This window comes from Carassius auratus, unplaced genomic scaffold, assembly GCF_003368295.1.
Source record: "Carassius auratus strain Wakin unplaced genomic scaffold, ASM336829v1 scaf_tig00029891, whole genome shotgun sequence".
Taxonomy (NCBI): domain Eukaryota; kingdom Metazoa; phylum Chordata; class Actinopteri; order Cypriniformes; family Cyprinidae; genus Carassius; species Carassius auratus.
In genome coordinates, this window is record NW_020525808.1 from 1 (window position 1) to 15,430 (window position 15,430).

The following is a 15,430-nucleotide window of genomic DNA, read 5'->3' on the forward strand; positions in this document are numbered from 1 at the left end:
TTCTGTCTTAATGGCCACTTCGGGAATCATGTTAAAACATTCAGTCTGCATGTACCTTCTCTCAGCCTTCCTGTTGACACAATATCTCTCAAGCTTCTGCAATTCTGTGTTGCATCTGATTTGTGGTGTGCCAGAATGGCTATTCTTATAGACGCTTACGGGCAGGTAGTTTTCATTGGGCCCGTGCGTAAGGTAGCAGGACAGCGGGCATCCCAGGAAGGATCAACAGCTTGCAGTCTAGAAACACAGAAGTTGAGTGGCTTGTCCTGGGTTTTGCAGTCCTCTCCTCTGTATTTCCTGTTGGTCAGGGATGAACAGGAACAGTCATGACCAGAAGAGCTCGTCCAGTTAAGATGTAGCATGTCTTCACTGTCAAATGAGCCATGGGAAACTCGTTGTCTTTTATCACTGAAGATTGAAGTTAAACTGATTAAAATACAATTTCTACACTCAAATTACATTACATTCAAATTACAATGTTTTAGGATACTACTATGACTTTGTGAACAGTAAATAAATACCATGGTTTATCAACATGGTTATCATGCAGTACTGCTTAAGTTTGGGGTCAGTAAGGTTTTTTTTTTTATGTTTGCAAGTCAGTTATGCTCAGTAAGGCTGCACTTATTTGATCAAAAAATACAGTAAAAACAGCAATACTGTGAAATATCATTAAGATTAAAATGACTGTTTTCTATTTAAATATATATTATAGAATGTAATTTATTTCTGTATGGCAAAGCTGAATTTTCAGCGTCATTACTCCAGTCTTCATTGTCACATGATCCTCCAGAAATCATTCTAATATGCTGATTCGCGGTAAAAAAAAAATCCTTATCAGTGTTGAAAACAATTGTCCAGCTTAAAATATTTTTTGGTCTCCCCCCCCCCCCCCCCCCCCAACTTTTGAAGAATAGAAAGTTCAAAAAAGCATTATTTGAAATAGAATTTGTGTATAATTATTAATGTCCATATTGGCACATTATGGTCAGTTTAATGCATGCTTTCTGAATAAAATTATTTCTTATTATTTCTTATTAAAATTATTCCTAGCTTACTGACCTTAACTGAACTGTGGCATTAAATAATGCGTGTTCTCAAAATCTTTCATGCAATTATTTTTACTACTGTAAAAATCTGTCTCCAGGAAAGAAAGAAAAAACAATATTCTTTTTGTAAATTTCAATTTCATAATGCTATACAAAAATGCAGATGAATAGACAGGCAGAATGCATATCTGCTGCCACACCTTTTGTGTTTGCTCTTCATCATCATACTCTTCATCTTGAGCTCCATGACGGAGGGCAGGACTAGAGGAACAGCCACACAGAAGAGAGCGAGCCGACGGTGGCAGCAGAGCTCCAGAGTCCGTCTTCCTCCGCTGACCCTGAAGGAACTTCAGACTGCCCTGAAACTGCATGTTCTACAGGACACAAGAGCAAATCGAAACAAGACCATCTCATTCCACATACTGTGTGGAAACGTACGTTTTGTGAAGGTCAGTGCCTCCTAATTAAAGCTTCTCAACATTAATTAGATACATCAGATCATAATTTGAAAAAGATCATGAAACCACTAAATAAACCACTATATTTTGAGGGATTTCCTGACTGACCAGGAAGCCTGAGGTGCTGTCCAGCAGGCAGCGGACTCGAGCGACGAAGCACCGTGTGAGAAATGGAGACAGTTCAGGAGGAACGCCGTCAAGCACTTCAGAAATATACAGATGGCCCATCACAACATCCTCATCTAGAAAACACACAAAAACAAGACATGGTTCAGAAACAGATGACTTAAGTTTGTAATGATAGATGTGTCATGCAGTCATAACTACTGAAACACATTAGCTTTAAAAATAAATACAATAATAAATATCTACACACCAGTGTCTTGTTGGCCAGGGTTCATCGCCCAGTGGAGCTGCCTGTGAAACTCCTGTCGCTCCTCCACATGGATATAATCAAAGATCTTTTGATGCATCACGTCCGTCTGCCAGAAAAGAACACACACCAACATAAAACCAGTCTGTGTTTATTTCAGAAACACTCCAGCTCCCGCATCAGTGTGTTTTATGTTGTCTGCACTAACCTCAGTGAACAATTGCTCTGAAGTCTATATAGTCTAATTCAGTTTTACATCAAACCACATCAGAAACATGACTGATCGAATTTTCATTGTGGAGCCTTTTCGGATTTTTTTAATTGCTGAAAAAACCTTTTTCAAAGGCATTTTAGACTTTGAGGTTCCTAGCAGAGAGTGGAATGAGTTCACAATCCATGCCATTATTATTGTGCGTTTGCTTCGGGTTACTATTAATAATCATTCAGATGGCAGAGCTGTGGCACAGAGCAGTGCATCACTTACATCTGACATATTAATAGCTGTTGTGCTTGTAACAACCTGTGTCTAAGTTCAACATAGGTCATTTCCCCGTTATCATCATCTTATCTAATAAAAGCCAATAAAATCAAAACAATTAATTAAAAAAAAGGTCAAATAAAATTGACAAAAAAATAAGCAACATACATATACACATACACAAAACATTAAAATTGATTATTTTAAATAAAATGTTAAATCAAATGTAAATGCAAAAAAAACTGACTTCCTTTGATCTGTGGTCTCATGTATAATGCACAGTATGCTTGAACCCACAAATCCCTTTTTTTCACAGCCCCATGTGTTTGTTGCGTGACAGCAGGGCTGCTTGCATGTGGACAGACGTGTCTCTACACTTTAGGAACAACAAAACAAAGGCCTGAAATACCAGCCCACATGACCATACCCGTTGTTCACAAACAACAAACTCTGCCAAAAATATTCAACCTTTCCTTTATTTTCCAGCGTGGGACATGCGAGACTTTTAACACACTTTCATGACTAACACACCCCAATGCCTTCTTAATTTCCAATCAAAATTTCCTTCTTGGAGGAGATGGTTTGTTTGCAGAGGAAGCCTGACTCTTTGAAGGCTGTGAAAAAGTCTTAAATTAACTGAGGGGTGAAAAGACGTAACTATTTTTACACATTATGGTTGAAGAGGCATTAAACACGATATCCTTCTGCGTTTTCCAGTCAAGCGCAGATGGCGTAAGTATTTCTTATAAAACCACACATGATTTTTGTTTAGATTTCTCTGATGAGACAGGAATTTTATTTGAGAGCTGTTTAAAAAGGTTAAAATGAGTCACATACTGGATTTATATTTTATTTGTTTGGATTGTCACACACGAAAGCGAAATACACATACTACTACAATAACACCAGTGCAGTGAAAAATAATCTCCTCTCCATAAATATATGACAAATAAACTCATTAAGTGTGAGCATTTGAAAAAGTAACGGGATGTTTAGATGATAAACATTCCATTATTCATACAAGTTTTATTTGTTGATTAGAGGATGTTGTTTGAAGGTTACCTGATGAAACCCCAGGTAGTCAACGATGGTGGATGATGCATAGAAAATAACACCATCTGAGCTCACAATCAGCGCAAATCCAGGAAGAGACTACAAGATATGAAATGTGTGTCAAGTCACTAAAATTAACCACAAGGAAATCTATAATTTTTTTCTTTTAAAACAAAATAATTTGAAGGAATCTTCCATCATAAACCCAAAACAAATCAGTCACCTTTAGGAGAAGATCACTCTCTATGACATGGGGCAGGATTTCTTTCTTGTGAGCCGATGTCAAGGCATCACTGCTGTGGTTTTCTTTCTCTTGGACCACTGTGAGGAACAAGAGCACAAAAGACAGAGGAGGAGATAAAGACAGATGTATGGATATAAATAAATGTGACCCTCTCTGTGAAATCCAGGCTAGATTCTCAAAATCTAATTATGAGATGACAAACACCAAAGTTTCGAACAGTTTTTTTTTTTAAACAAAGATTTTTTAATAGGAAACCCCTCGGTCTCATTTAATCTAAAAAATGAAGAGAACCAGGACAGTTGCAATCAACAAAACCTGTTAATAAACCTTCTTCACTAAGCATCTGCTCTTAGTCAATCCATATCAGATGCATTTTCCCAATTTCACGATCGGTTTAGAAAGACTGAAGAATAGCAAAAAAATTAAAAATAAAATAAAGGCAGCCCAAGTGCTCTTCATAAGTCGTGCTAATCTAAAATGAGCGAGATAAAAATCATATGAAATAAATCAATTTTTTTGTCTTCTTCAGTTAATTTTGTGGGGAACATCAATGCCAAACATCAAAGTGAACAAGATAACAACAAACAGACTGAGCAGATTTATTCAGCGATGTTTATACAAACCAAATATATCATGCACATTATCTGGATTTAAACCAGATTTGTTTTCTTACAGGCAGCCATTTTAATTTGACATAAAAACATTTATTCTTCTATCATTTTAAGCCGTAGATCTGAAGAGTACCGTCTTCTGGAAAAAAGAGGTTTCTCTTACTGCCATATATATATATATATTATCAGTATGCATTACTAACATATTGAGTGTAAACTATAATTTAATTCGAACTATTAAAATGAATATCACCTTATGGGACAATAAAACCCTCCCTACATCTACCCTAAACCTACCCGATACTTTACTTTTAACTTTTAGATTATTTTCTTCATTATTATTGGAAATACATGCCTTTCCAATGTCATGAGATTTGAAAAGGTATGACAAAATGCAGATTTCAAACCCTGGTGGATCACGTCAAAAACTACTGTGCAACTAGAGCAGCTACTGAAACAAAGTCTTCTGTTGTGCGTTCGAATCTCGGGCCTGCAATACCACGACTGAGGTGCACTTGAGCAAGGCATCGAACCCCCAACTGCTCCCCGGGCACCGCAGCAAAAATGGCTGCCCACTGCTCCGGGTGTGTGTCCACAGTGTGTGTGTGTGTGTGTGTGCGCCCACTTTGGATGGGTTAAATGCAGAGCACGATTTCTGAGTATGGGTCACCATACTTGGCTGAATGTCACTTCACTTCACTGGAAGAATGCATGCTTTAAACAGTTCATTGCCGTTCTAATCTTATTAATACTGTGCACTGTAACGCACACACATAGGTTACAGACAGTAGCTCATGCACAGAATCATTCAGAGTGGAAATGTATCGTCAACACTGTTCTGTGATTTCTCAAAATAGCTTAGGAACTGAAAGGTATACATTTCTTAACTAAATCCCACAGGTTCACTACTAGTAGAGAGACACTGCCAGGCAGAATTAATTCACACACACAACAGAGACAAGCATAAATCTGTTAGAAATATAATGACCCAAAGAGCTGTTATAAGAGCAATAACCATGTGGGCAGCGCGGTCTCAAATGCCAGCCGTGCACAAAGTTTTAAGTTTTAGCTCCAGACTTATTTGTTAATTAACAATGTCATCAGCAGCTAGTCTTTCGACATGTGTACCTTTCAGAGTTGCTAAACTGTAACTTCTTATGTCTGACTATAGACCAAACCTAAATATATTATCATTCACACACACTTAAATCAAACCTGTGCTCAATAACATGAGGGAAATCTCCATCATCTCTCTCTAAAGACTCATTCTAAGTTCATTCACTTCATGTCTCCTGCCAAACAAGCCCAGATCTACAGGTGGATGGGCTACTTTTCACAAAATGTCTGTCCACAGGCAGCCATTTCACCGCAGAGTTGTTTTGATGAGGGGATGGAAATAAAAACCAGATCTGCTCTTGACAATTGAGGTTAGATTTACAAGCAGATGTGTGTTTGTACGCAGTGACTCAACAGACTCGCTCTTTCTTTTTCTCTGTACTTTGTACCTTGCTAAATGTCTTTAACATAAAAATCTTAATTTTAACATAAAATAGTACAGGATTTACCCTCACTACCTTGACCCAGAACACTAGACCCCACTGACTTTCACAGACCAAATCCCTGTAATTGTCATGGAGTGACAAAAACCTCATGAATATGAACTAGGTTGTACACAAACAATTTATCACAATCTTTAAAATATTGTATTGCTTTCGAGATCATGTCTGAAGTAGAGTATTTGCCTAACCTCAAGTCAAAGTGTGCTGTAAACAATAATATTCAGTTTAGAAATGCCCCCCCAAAAAATAAATCCAGTCTCAATGTTTAAACAAAGGATTCACAAATACTACAAAAATAAACTGGAGAAAACATTCTATGAACCCACTCCTGCCCTTGAAAACCTTAAAAACGTATTTTTGTAATTCATAATAAAACTTTGACCCTGATAAGCACTTTGTAAAAGTATAATCAAGAACTACAATCTCTCAAAAATACAGCAAAGTGTGATTGCATCATATAATAATTGCTGTTAATAGTGTTCATCGTCTGGTTGACTACGTCTTGTATTAATTTTACACAAAAACTGACAGTCACCACTGATAAGATGCATAACTACTATTGTAGAAACTTAATTTTCTGTAAATTTGCTTTGCAATGCTTTGTATCGTAAAGTGCGCTATACAAATAAACTTGAATTGAATATCGCAGGCCCATCACGTGCAAAAGAAACATGACTTCATGGACACACAATTTATAAAATGCATAGTTCTGGTTTATTCTCTTCTAAAAATAAATGCACACACAAATCATAATTCATTTTTTCTAGCATTTTCCTTTCTTTGCTAATGTTCAATAGATCCAAAAAAGAAAACCTTAAAAAGAACAGAATTCTGTACTGTAGCCCCCCTAACCGATGCAAAATCATTGTTGCTGTGTAAGGAATGTAGCAATCGGGTGCATTTAGTTACCTACAATGTGAAGGATACAGGAGGAGGAGAAGGAAGTATTAATAGACTCAAGTGCTCTGATGGACAGATCATTAGATCATTTTCACTAACGTCTCTCTGAGGTCAGGCTCTGGTGAACTACAAGTCATGCAAACCCAGCTTTACTACAGGCTCTTAACGGGCCAGAGCTTCCTTTAAAACAAATGAAAACTGCCCGGAATAATAGAGTGACCACACATACATCCACATCTATCACAGTTGCATTCACGTCTTGCACAAAAGAAGCTGCAACTTTGAAAAAAACATATCTCCAGACTTTATGGCCTTTTTTCCCCATCCCACTGCAACTTTTTTTATTTATTTATTTTTTTAAACATACTCTGTGTGATTGGCTTTCGCCCTTTGTATAAACTATGCATGCATGCTGTTTTGTTTACTGTTGTTTAATTAAGGAACTTTATAATTGGTTTATAAACATTATGCACTTTTTTTATTTAATCTTATGCTTTGAATAAATATGCATTAATATATTTTGCTCGATGCGCCCTATCGTCACCTTAGGAGAGAAGCCAAAAGCTTTTCTTCACCCTAACTGAAATTATGCATTTTAAATTTGAATATATTTCAAATTATGATCATATTTAAGTAAAAAAAAATAATAATAATTTTGTTTTTCAGCCATTTTGACAGCCCTAAACACAAACATAAACAGACCACCGAGCATGCACATGCACTCTGATGGCACATTATTTCACATCACTAGCACGATTGACAACGGCTTTCCAAATGAACTTGGGTTACCCTGAAGTGGGGTCAGCATGTGTGTTCTGTGAGAGAACATGAGTTTGGAAACAGTCTTCTCCACATGAGATCATGCATCAGTCTGCAGGCACACAGCTTGGTTTATGGTATTTATCTTGTTTCACATGACTGTTATTATAAATTCAGTTTTATTGAGCATTGCAAATGGATTTGAAAACTTTTCCCAGGAAGCTTCACAATCCCTAAATGGTATTTATAATAAATAACACACAGCACAAACAAATAAAATAAAAAAAGTGTCATCTATTTAGTGACTGATAGTCAGTCTCCAAGCTGCACAACAAGCATAAAAAAAAAATTGAAAGGAAGGAGGAAAGAGGGGACTGAATGTGTTGCAAGGAGAAAATAAAGGATTTGCACAGTCTCACTATATTAGGCGAACATTATTACAGTTGTCACGCAACAGAACACTCCTTTATAATGTATCTGGGTCATTTTTACAAGTTGTTTGCACGACATTGTGTGCAAAGGAACCGCCTTCCGGTTGCCAACAAACACGGAGCCCATAAATGTTCTTACTGGAGGTTTTGATGTCGACAATAAATATCTCAGCTCTTTAGAAGCAGCTTTTTATGCATTTTGTTGCTAACAAAGAGTTGTTTGAATCATTAGGCTGACAGAATACATAATACTACTGTATAATTTTAAGGGAATTAAAACACATTTAGATCATATACACAAACAGAAAACAATCTTTTTTTGGAATCAATTTTACTCTGTAATGGCACGTAAATTTCTAAATATATTTAAGTTGAAAGACGGAAATCGTTTTTTTCCCCATGTAAAACACTCCAATAATCTTTGAAAACAGATTTTTTTTGCTGTGTATACACAGCTAAGATCAGGGATTTCTCATGCAAGGGAAGAGGAAAATCCTCTGTCCCATGCTAAAACAGATGTTTGGAGACTCACGCACTTGCATGATGCTGGATGCTTGGATCATTTATCAGTTTCTAGCACACATTCTTACATGATGAAAACAAACAGAAGAATGTTTCCAGGACAGAGACGCAAGATGGAATTTTCCTGATTTGCACGCAAGAGGAATTTGCCAAGGAGGGTCTGGCGACTGCCAAGCGTCTGCACGACTGAGTTCACTGGGGAGAATTTTAACATGATACTGGACACTCAGTGTGGAAGAGCACCAGAGCCAACATCATTCCCTTGTGAAGAACAATCACCCTGCTGCTGTCAGCTTCAACTGATGACAAATTCATCAATATCACATTCCTACATTATTAAAATGATACCTCTTTTCAAGAGTTTCCAAATGTCATAAGCAATGTCTTAAACTGTGCTCAGTTTTGCCAATATACTAAAGTCAGAGATCTTGAAATGAACTCTGACATGTCTCAAATTCTTCCAAAACTGAATTATATGATCCATGTAATACAACTGTCAATAATTTAATATAAAAAAAAAAAAAAAAAAGTATACTTCTATTCAACAAAGACAGATTATTTTGTCCAAAAGTGAGACTAAAGACGTTAGTTGTTATTATAAAGCACCACAAATATTTTCAACATTGATAATAAAAAAAGTTTCTTGAAATCAGCATATTAGAATGATTTCTGAAGGATCATGTGACATTGAAGACTGAAAATTCAGCTTCACATCACAGGAATAATTAACATTTCAAAATCTTTAGCAGATGCTTTTATCCAAAGTGACTTGCATGAGGATTTAATAACAATAAGTTTTACTTGATTTTTAACCAAATACAACCTTAGTAAGCATAAGAGGCTCATAAAAAAAAAAAAAAAAACACTTCAAACTGTAGTGTACAGTTTCTAGCTCAACAGACAGTCATGCAGAACCATTTTTTGTGCCAAAGGAAAAAAAAAAGTGTCTTAGAAAAAGTTAATATTTAAATAAAATGACAAAGCTCTCAAGCTATGAAAGAAAAATAATTTGGGGTTGAACATAATATATCTTTGGAACCCACTTAGGTGATGATGCATTCAAATGAGGACAAATTTAAAAACCTTACGGAACATAATATTTATTAAATTCGCTTAAAATGCGAAAATAAATAAAACCCACAAAGTGCTTATTTCTTGAGAAAAACTGTAGATTTAGGATCTTAGCTTGGTCTGTTACTGGAAAAACTGAAAATGTTAAAAGCACTCAATCAAGTAGTTATCAAACGGCCACATGTGGCCACTAAAAGTGGATTGTGAATGGTCTAAACAGAAGCACCAAAGCTGATCTGCATCTTCCCCCCTTAGTGCTTTTCTCAAGGACGGGGAATTTGCCAGGCTGCAGTCACGCAAACGCTCCGCAGGAGCCAGTGGAGCATTCATTACCCATAACCCCCTTCTCTTCAACATCCCACACACACTCACTCACTCACTCGAACTCAATTACTCCCTGATGTGCAGTTTAGGCTGTTATTCACACACTGCAACTAACTCTAAAAGTACATTACGGAAACAGTCATGCTTAAAATGGTCCTTAAGTTGAGTAAGCTCAGGTTTTAGACTCAAACGAAATGCTTCTTCATCAAACATGGATCTTACACTGTAAGAAAATTACAAACCCGATTCCAAAAAAGTTGGGACACTACACAAATTGTGAGTAAAAAAGGAATGGAATAATTTACAAATCTCATAAACGTATATTTTATTCAACATATCAAATGTTGAAAGGGAGACATTTTGAAGTGTCATGCCAAATATTGGCTCATTTTGAAATTCATGAGAGCTACACATTGCAAAAAACTTGGGACAGGTAGCAATAAGAGCCCGGAAAATGTACATATAATGAACAGCTGGAGGACAAATTTGCAACTTATTAGGTCAATTGGCAACATGATTGGATATAAAAGGAGCCTCTCGGAGTGGCAGTGTCTCTCTGAAGTCAGGATGGGCAGAGGATCACCTATTCCCCCAATGCTGGGGTGGAAAATAGTGGAGCAATATCAGAAAGGAGTTACTCAGAGAAAAATTGCAAAGAGTTTGAAGTTATTATCTTCTACAGTGCATAATATCCAAAGATTCAGAGAATCTGGAACTATCTCTTTGTTTAAACATTTGATGTGTTATCTATGTTGTGTTCTGAATAAAATATGGAAATTTGAAACTTCCACATCATTGCATTCTGTTTTTATTCACAATTTGTACAGTGCCCCAACTTTTTTGAAATCGAGCTAGTAATATTTAATTAAAACAGATAATGTTGTGGCATAAAATTGCTAGTACATTTCCATAAAGTTCCAGAAAAAAACTATTAAATTGACAAGCTATGTTGGGTATTATTTTAATAATAGTATTTCAACATTTCAGCATGTCTCATCTTTTAAAGTTTAAAAGGTGGCTATAGATAATAATACTCGCCAGACTGATATACCATATGCGCATGTGTGTGTGTTTTATATATATTAGAATTCTACTAATAATAACAATATAAAATGCACTAATGATTAACGTGCTGCTGCATTAATGAATATTAATCAGGTTGTGTGTGTGTACGCTAGTATTGCTTTGCTGAAATCAAAACAGGGATGATAATAGGTAAGCGCCAGCCATTGAGATTGACGTTTGCGCATTAGTTCTGCTTGAGTTCATGGTAAGTCAAATACAGGTCCATTGAGATGAACTGAAAAAGATCACAGATCTCTTGACAGAATTAAACTCTGAAGCGATCCGTCATAGTGTTCGACGAGTAAAAATATATCTGTGCTAAACTTATACTTGCCGTCCAACTCACACACTGGCGAGTTAAATCTGAGAATTTATGAGCCAGTGGTTAATATTAGATAATTTAGTCACCCAGAGTGAAGATTTAGACACAACTGGAAGTGATTTACACGCAAATGTAAAGGGTATTATTATTGAAAAACAGCTTGAACAAGATGATCATTAGGCATCAATGCATGCTGGTGTATTAAGATGCTCTTTAAACCAGTTCAGAGCAGATGCGCGTCTAATAGTAGTGTTGCCACTAACACGATCTGCTGCAAACTTTAAGCAATGATCTTGGCAAACAGAAGCACTGCACACAGTGGATCTCTGCTTTCATTACACTCTTGGTGACTTCACTTTGACAATTAAAATGTCTGCAGCACAAACTGTGCAGGTTGTTACAAACTTAAGTATAATACTTGAGGTTAGTGGTTTGTTTAAATTACTAATCCTATGTATGAGCAGTAATGATGTTTGCATTGGCAAGCACTAAATGAGCAATACGTTTCATCCTGAAGGGAAATAAAGAAAAGCTTTTGAGGTTAGTTTATACCCTCCACATCCTGAAGAGCCCGGAAATGTGTTGGAATTAATCTGGCCAAGCGACAATCAAAATGATTTGATTATAATTGTATGGAACAAGCCTCTAAAAATGGTGTATGGCCAACAAAGGCCTTTCACATGGTTTCTCGCTGTGTTTTAAGACTTGTAGTGGAGAATGAAAACACAGTGTGTCTGGATCAGACACGGCTTCAGCCATGCACAATCAATCTGCTCAGTAACTTGGGGAGAAAAATTAGGAGAATTAGCTACTTATGCTTTGTCACTGATGTAAACCTAAATAGTTAGTTCACCCAGAAATTAAAATTCTGTTATCCTTCACTCACCCTCATGTCATTCTAAACCCTGAGCATTACTGTGGAACATAAATTCATCAATATTCTTCAAAATAAATGGTTTTAAGAATTTAATTTATTCATAATTGCTTCTATTGTTTTTGAATTATGTTGTAAACTTGAAGGTGTATTGCTGAATGTACTGACAATCATTTATGGTAAACTAAAATATACTTTTATTAGTTTAATAACTAACGTCACTTCTATTGAAACTGTCACATTTAAATATATTTGAATTACACATTTGTAATGATGAAATATAGAAAAGTAAGAATATAGAGCTTAAATGTAGCAGGTCTGATCTTTAGAAATATTTCTATTTTTATATTTAAATCCATGACTTGAATCTCATCGCTGTCTTGGAGAAACAACAGACACGGGAAAAGTGAAGATTTTTCTTTCCTACAGACAAAGACTTCAACAAAGAACGAGAAAGACTTTAATAAGTAAGGTTCTGGTAAATGAGACGTCAAAATTATTTGAATTATTAAAGTTTTTATTTTAACCATTGTACCAGTAGCAAAGGTGACAAATTCAAATCCTTTCAATGAACCCCTTTTTGATGACATTCCAGCTCACATTTTAACTTCAAACCCTACACGAATTTCTGACATACTTCACTGCCTTGTCAATAATTTATGGCTTGAAAGGTGACAGAAAATGAGATCAGACCAAAAACGCAAATGGCCTTGAGAAGATGAATACATTAAAATGCTGATGTTTGAACGTAATACATGTATCAATCTTATACGAACTGAAAGATCAAGGCTGACACAAACCAAGATCTGTGAAGGTTCAAGTTCTTCAGGGTCGGATCATGCATTATAAATGACTGTATTCATGACAGTTATAAATTTCACCATCTAAAGTGGGTTGTGTAAAATCAACCTAAAATCTCAAATACACAAACCTCTGCAAAGACACAACAAATAAATAAATGTGACTTGACTTAAAATTAAGTATAGCATGGCAATCTACGGTCTCAAAAAAGGCTTTCCCAACACTGCATATTGCATACGATGCTGGGCGCATAATGTTCCTTCCTTTTTGGTTGCTAAAGGTTGTTTTTATTACTCTTCATTACTTTGTTATGAGTTCAGTTACATTTGAGAGATGCCCACCTGCCAGCACACAGCCCAAACACTGCCAGCTATCCTCACAACAGTAACACTGATCCGTTTGGACACTTTCACAACAAACAGCATGTGAGTGCAGGAGGGCAATCTCTTCATTACATTAAGCTACACATGGACCTCTCTTTATATGGCTTCTCCTGAAATAAATCCAATTATTCTACATGGCAGAAGAACGGCATGTGTATTTACAAGCATGTTTGGCCAGCTTTCCCCCAAACTACAATAAAAGCTATTTTTAAAGTGAACTAATTTATTTTTAAAGTGGTGCTGCTTTGTATTATAAATTATTTAACATGCATACAACTAAGAATATGAGCTAAAATGTGTGGGAGGAAAAAAGCAATAGAAGGAAATGTTTTCCATAAACTTTAGCAAATTAAATCTATATTTATACACTCCATATAAAAATGTAAATGCGACAGAACGTTCTATTAATTTATCCCAAAACAAAACTTACAAAAAGACAAATCAAATTGTATGGATATGTTTGAGCAGGGTAACCAACATCAAGTTTATTTTAAACTGTTCAAATCACTTTTGGGAGCCAATGTATGAAGTGCTGTAATTCAGTTTTAGCAGGAAAGTTCTTACCTTGAAAGAAGCTCTTCACCCGCAGGAAGCTGACGCTGAGCCTCAGCACTGAGAGTTTGTCCAGTTTGGAGATGACATCTGCACTGAAGGGCAGCAGACTCGCCAACCGGTCCAGTTCAGCATTCAGACGGTCGCGATGACGCTTGGACGGATTCGATTTCTGACCTGCTTTCTCTGGTTTCCTGAATATATAAACCATATCACTGTGTGACATCCAAAGGACTAAATGCTACAGAAAAATGACAATTATATAATTATTATTACCACCAAGACAAATAATAATAGAAATAACATTATACATATTTATTATCAGTAGTGGCTTTTTCTATGCGTTTTTATTATTATGTGTATTAACACTGCCAATAAAACCATAATCGTAAATTTTTTAAAAAAAAATCAAAAAATTTAAAATTACTTATAAAATAACTTCATGAAAAATTATAATCTTGATTATCAATGTCAATGTTAACAATGTCTCTCATTGGATTGGTTATTTGCAATGATGTTTTGCTATTAAACTGTTAAATACTCAACTGTTTCTGCACAGGTTTTCTCCTTTTCCTTCCAGCATACAGACAGTCTCCAGGAGGAATCATTGTTCACTTCTCCAAATACTAGCTCAACACGAAGATGCTGTTTTTGGTTTCTGGCAAACAGTATTAAACGTGGAAAAAATAAAATAAATACAGAAGGAAACAGAATAAGGAGGTGTGGAAGAGTAACAACAAATTCATACGCAATAAAAATCTAATAAAAATATTTTTTTACACATCGACTCAAGGATGGACAAGTTCTGTAGTTACCAAATACTGAACATACAAGAAGTGAAACTCACCAAAATACACATCCAGCTGATGATAATGGTTGAAGTAACTTAAGATAATGGTTTGAAACGAAGGCGAATCATCCTGAGGGTCAATAAGATGGAATAAACTCCTGATATGACAGAGACATCCAGCTCGCGCTGATGTTTTATAGCGCGTTTCAGGTGGCGGATCTTAGCACGCGCATCCTCACGCGAACATTACGCACGACGCAGGCACAGCGCAAGCGACGCGAACAAAATATAACTTTCTGCTAAACTGGGCAGCAAACCTGTACAGCAAAAGAACAAACATTTTCGACTTATTTCAACTTTACTTTACAAAACATACTCGCGCCATTTAAAAACAATATTTTACAGCAAGTTTTGTTAATTACAATTTTACACACCTAAATATTATTTTCTATATAGAGCTCAATTCAAGGATGCTGCATTCAAGCTTTAAATTAAATTTCGATTTTTGTTTTTTAACAAGCCTATTATTTTAACAAAGAACTAACAAAACATCTCTTTAAGTATAAGGGCAATTTTAGTTGATTGGAAACAAATGGGTCAGCATGGACATCATTTTAGATGACTATGAAAACAAATGTTGCGATTTGCAAAATAAAGATCATCAACATACTGCGTGATAAATTTTATAAACATAACTTCGATTTGAGTAATTTGCTATCTTTGATAGGTCTCAGCCGTTTTCTTAATTTTACAACAAAATTACAACCATACAATTTACAATTAAAAAAAATAATAATATTACATATATATA

The 15,430-nt window shown here is 35.7% G+C and overlaps 1 protein-coding gene across 1 annotated transcript; it reads right to left on the reverse strand.

Moving 5' to 3' along the window:
- Positions 1-3: 3 nt before the first annotated feature.
- Positions 4-14,933, reverse strand: LOC113079950 (aryl hydrocarbon receptor repressor-like; the record flags this gene model as incomplete). The annotated part of the gene is given in 11 exon segments (XM_026252192.1): positions 4-182; positions 185-408; positions 1,250-1,344; positions 1,346-1,423; positions 1,616-1,749; positions 1,884-1,989; positions 3,421-3,510; positions 3,635-3,732; positions 13,842-14,023; positions 14,376-14,487; positions 14,677-14,933. Coding segments are annotated over 10 exon segments (1,248 nt in total), but the record flags the coding sequence as incomplete, so codon positions are not given.
- Between the last annotated feature and the right edge of the window lie 497 nt (positions 14,934-15,430).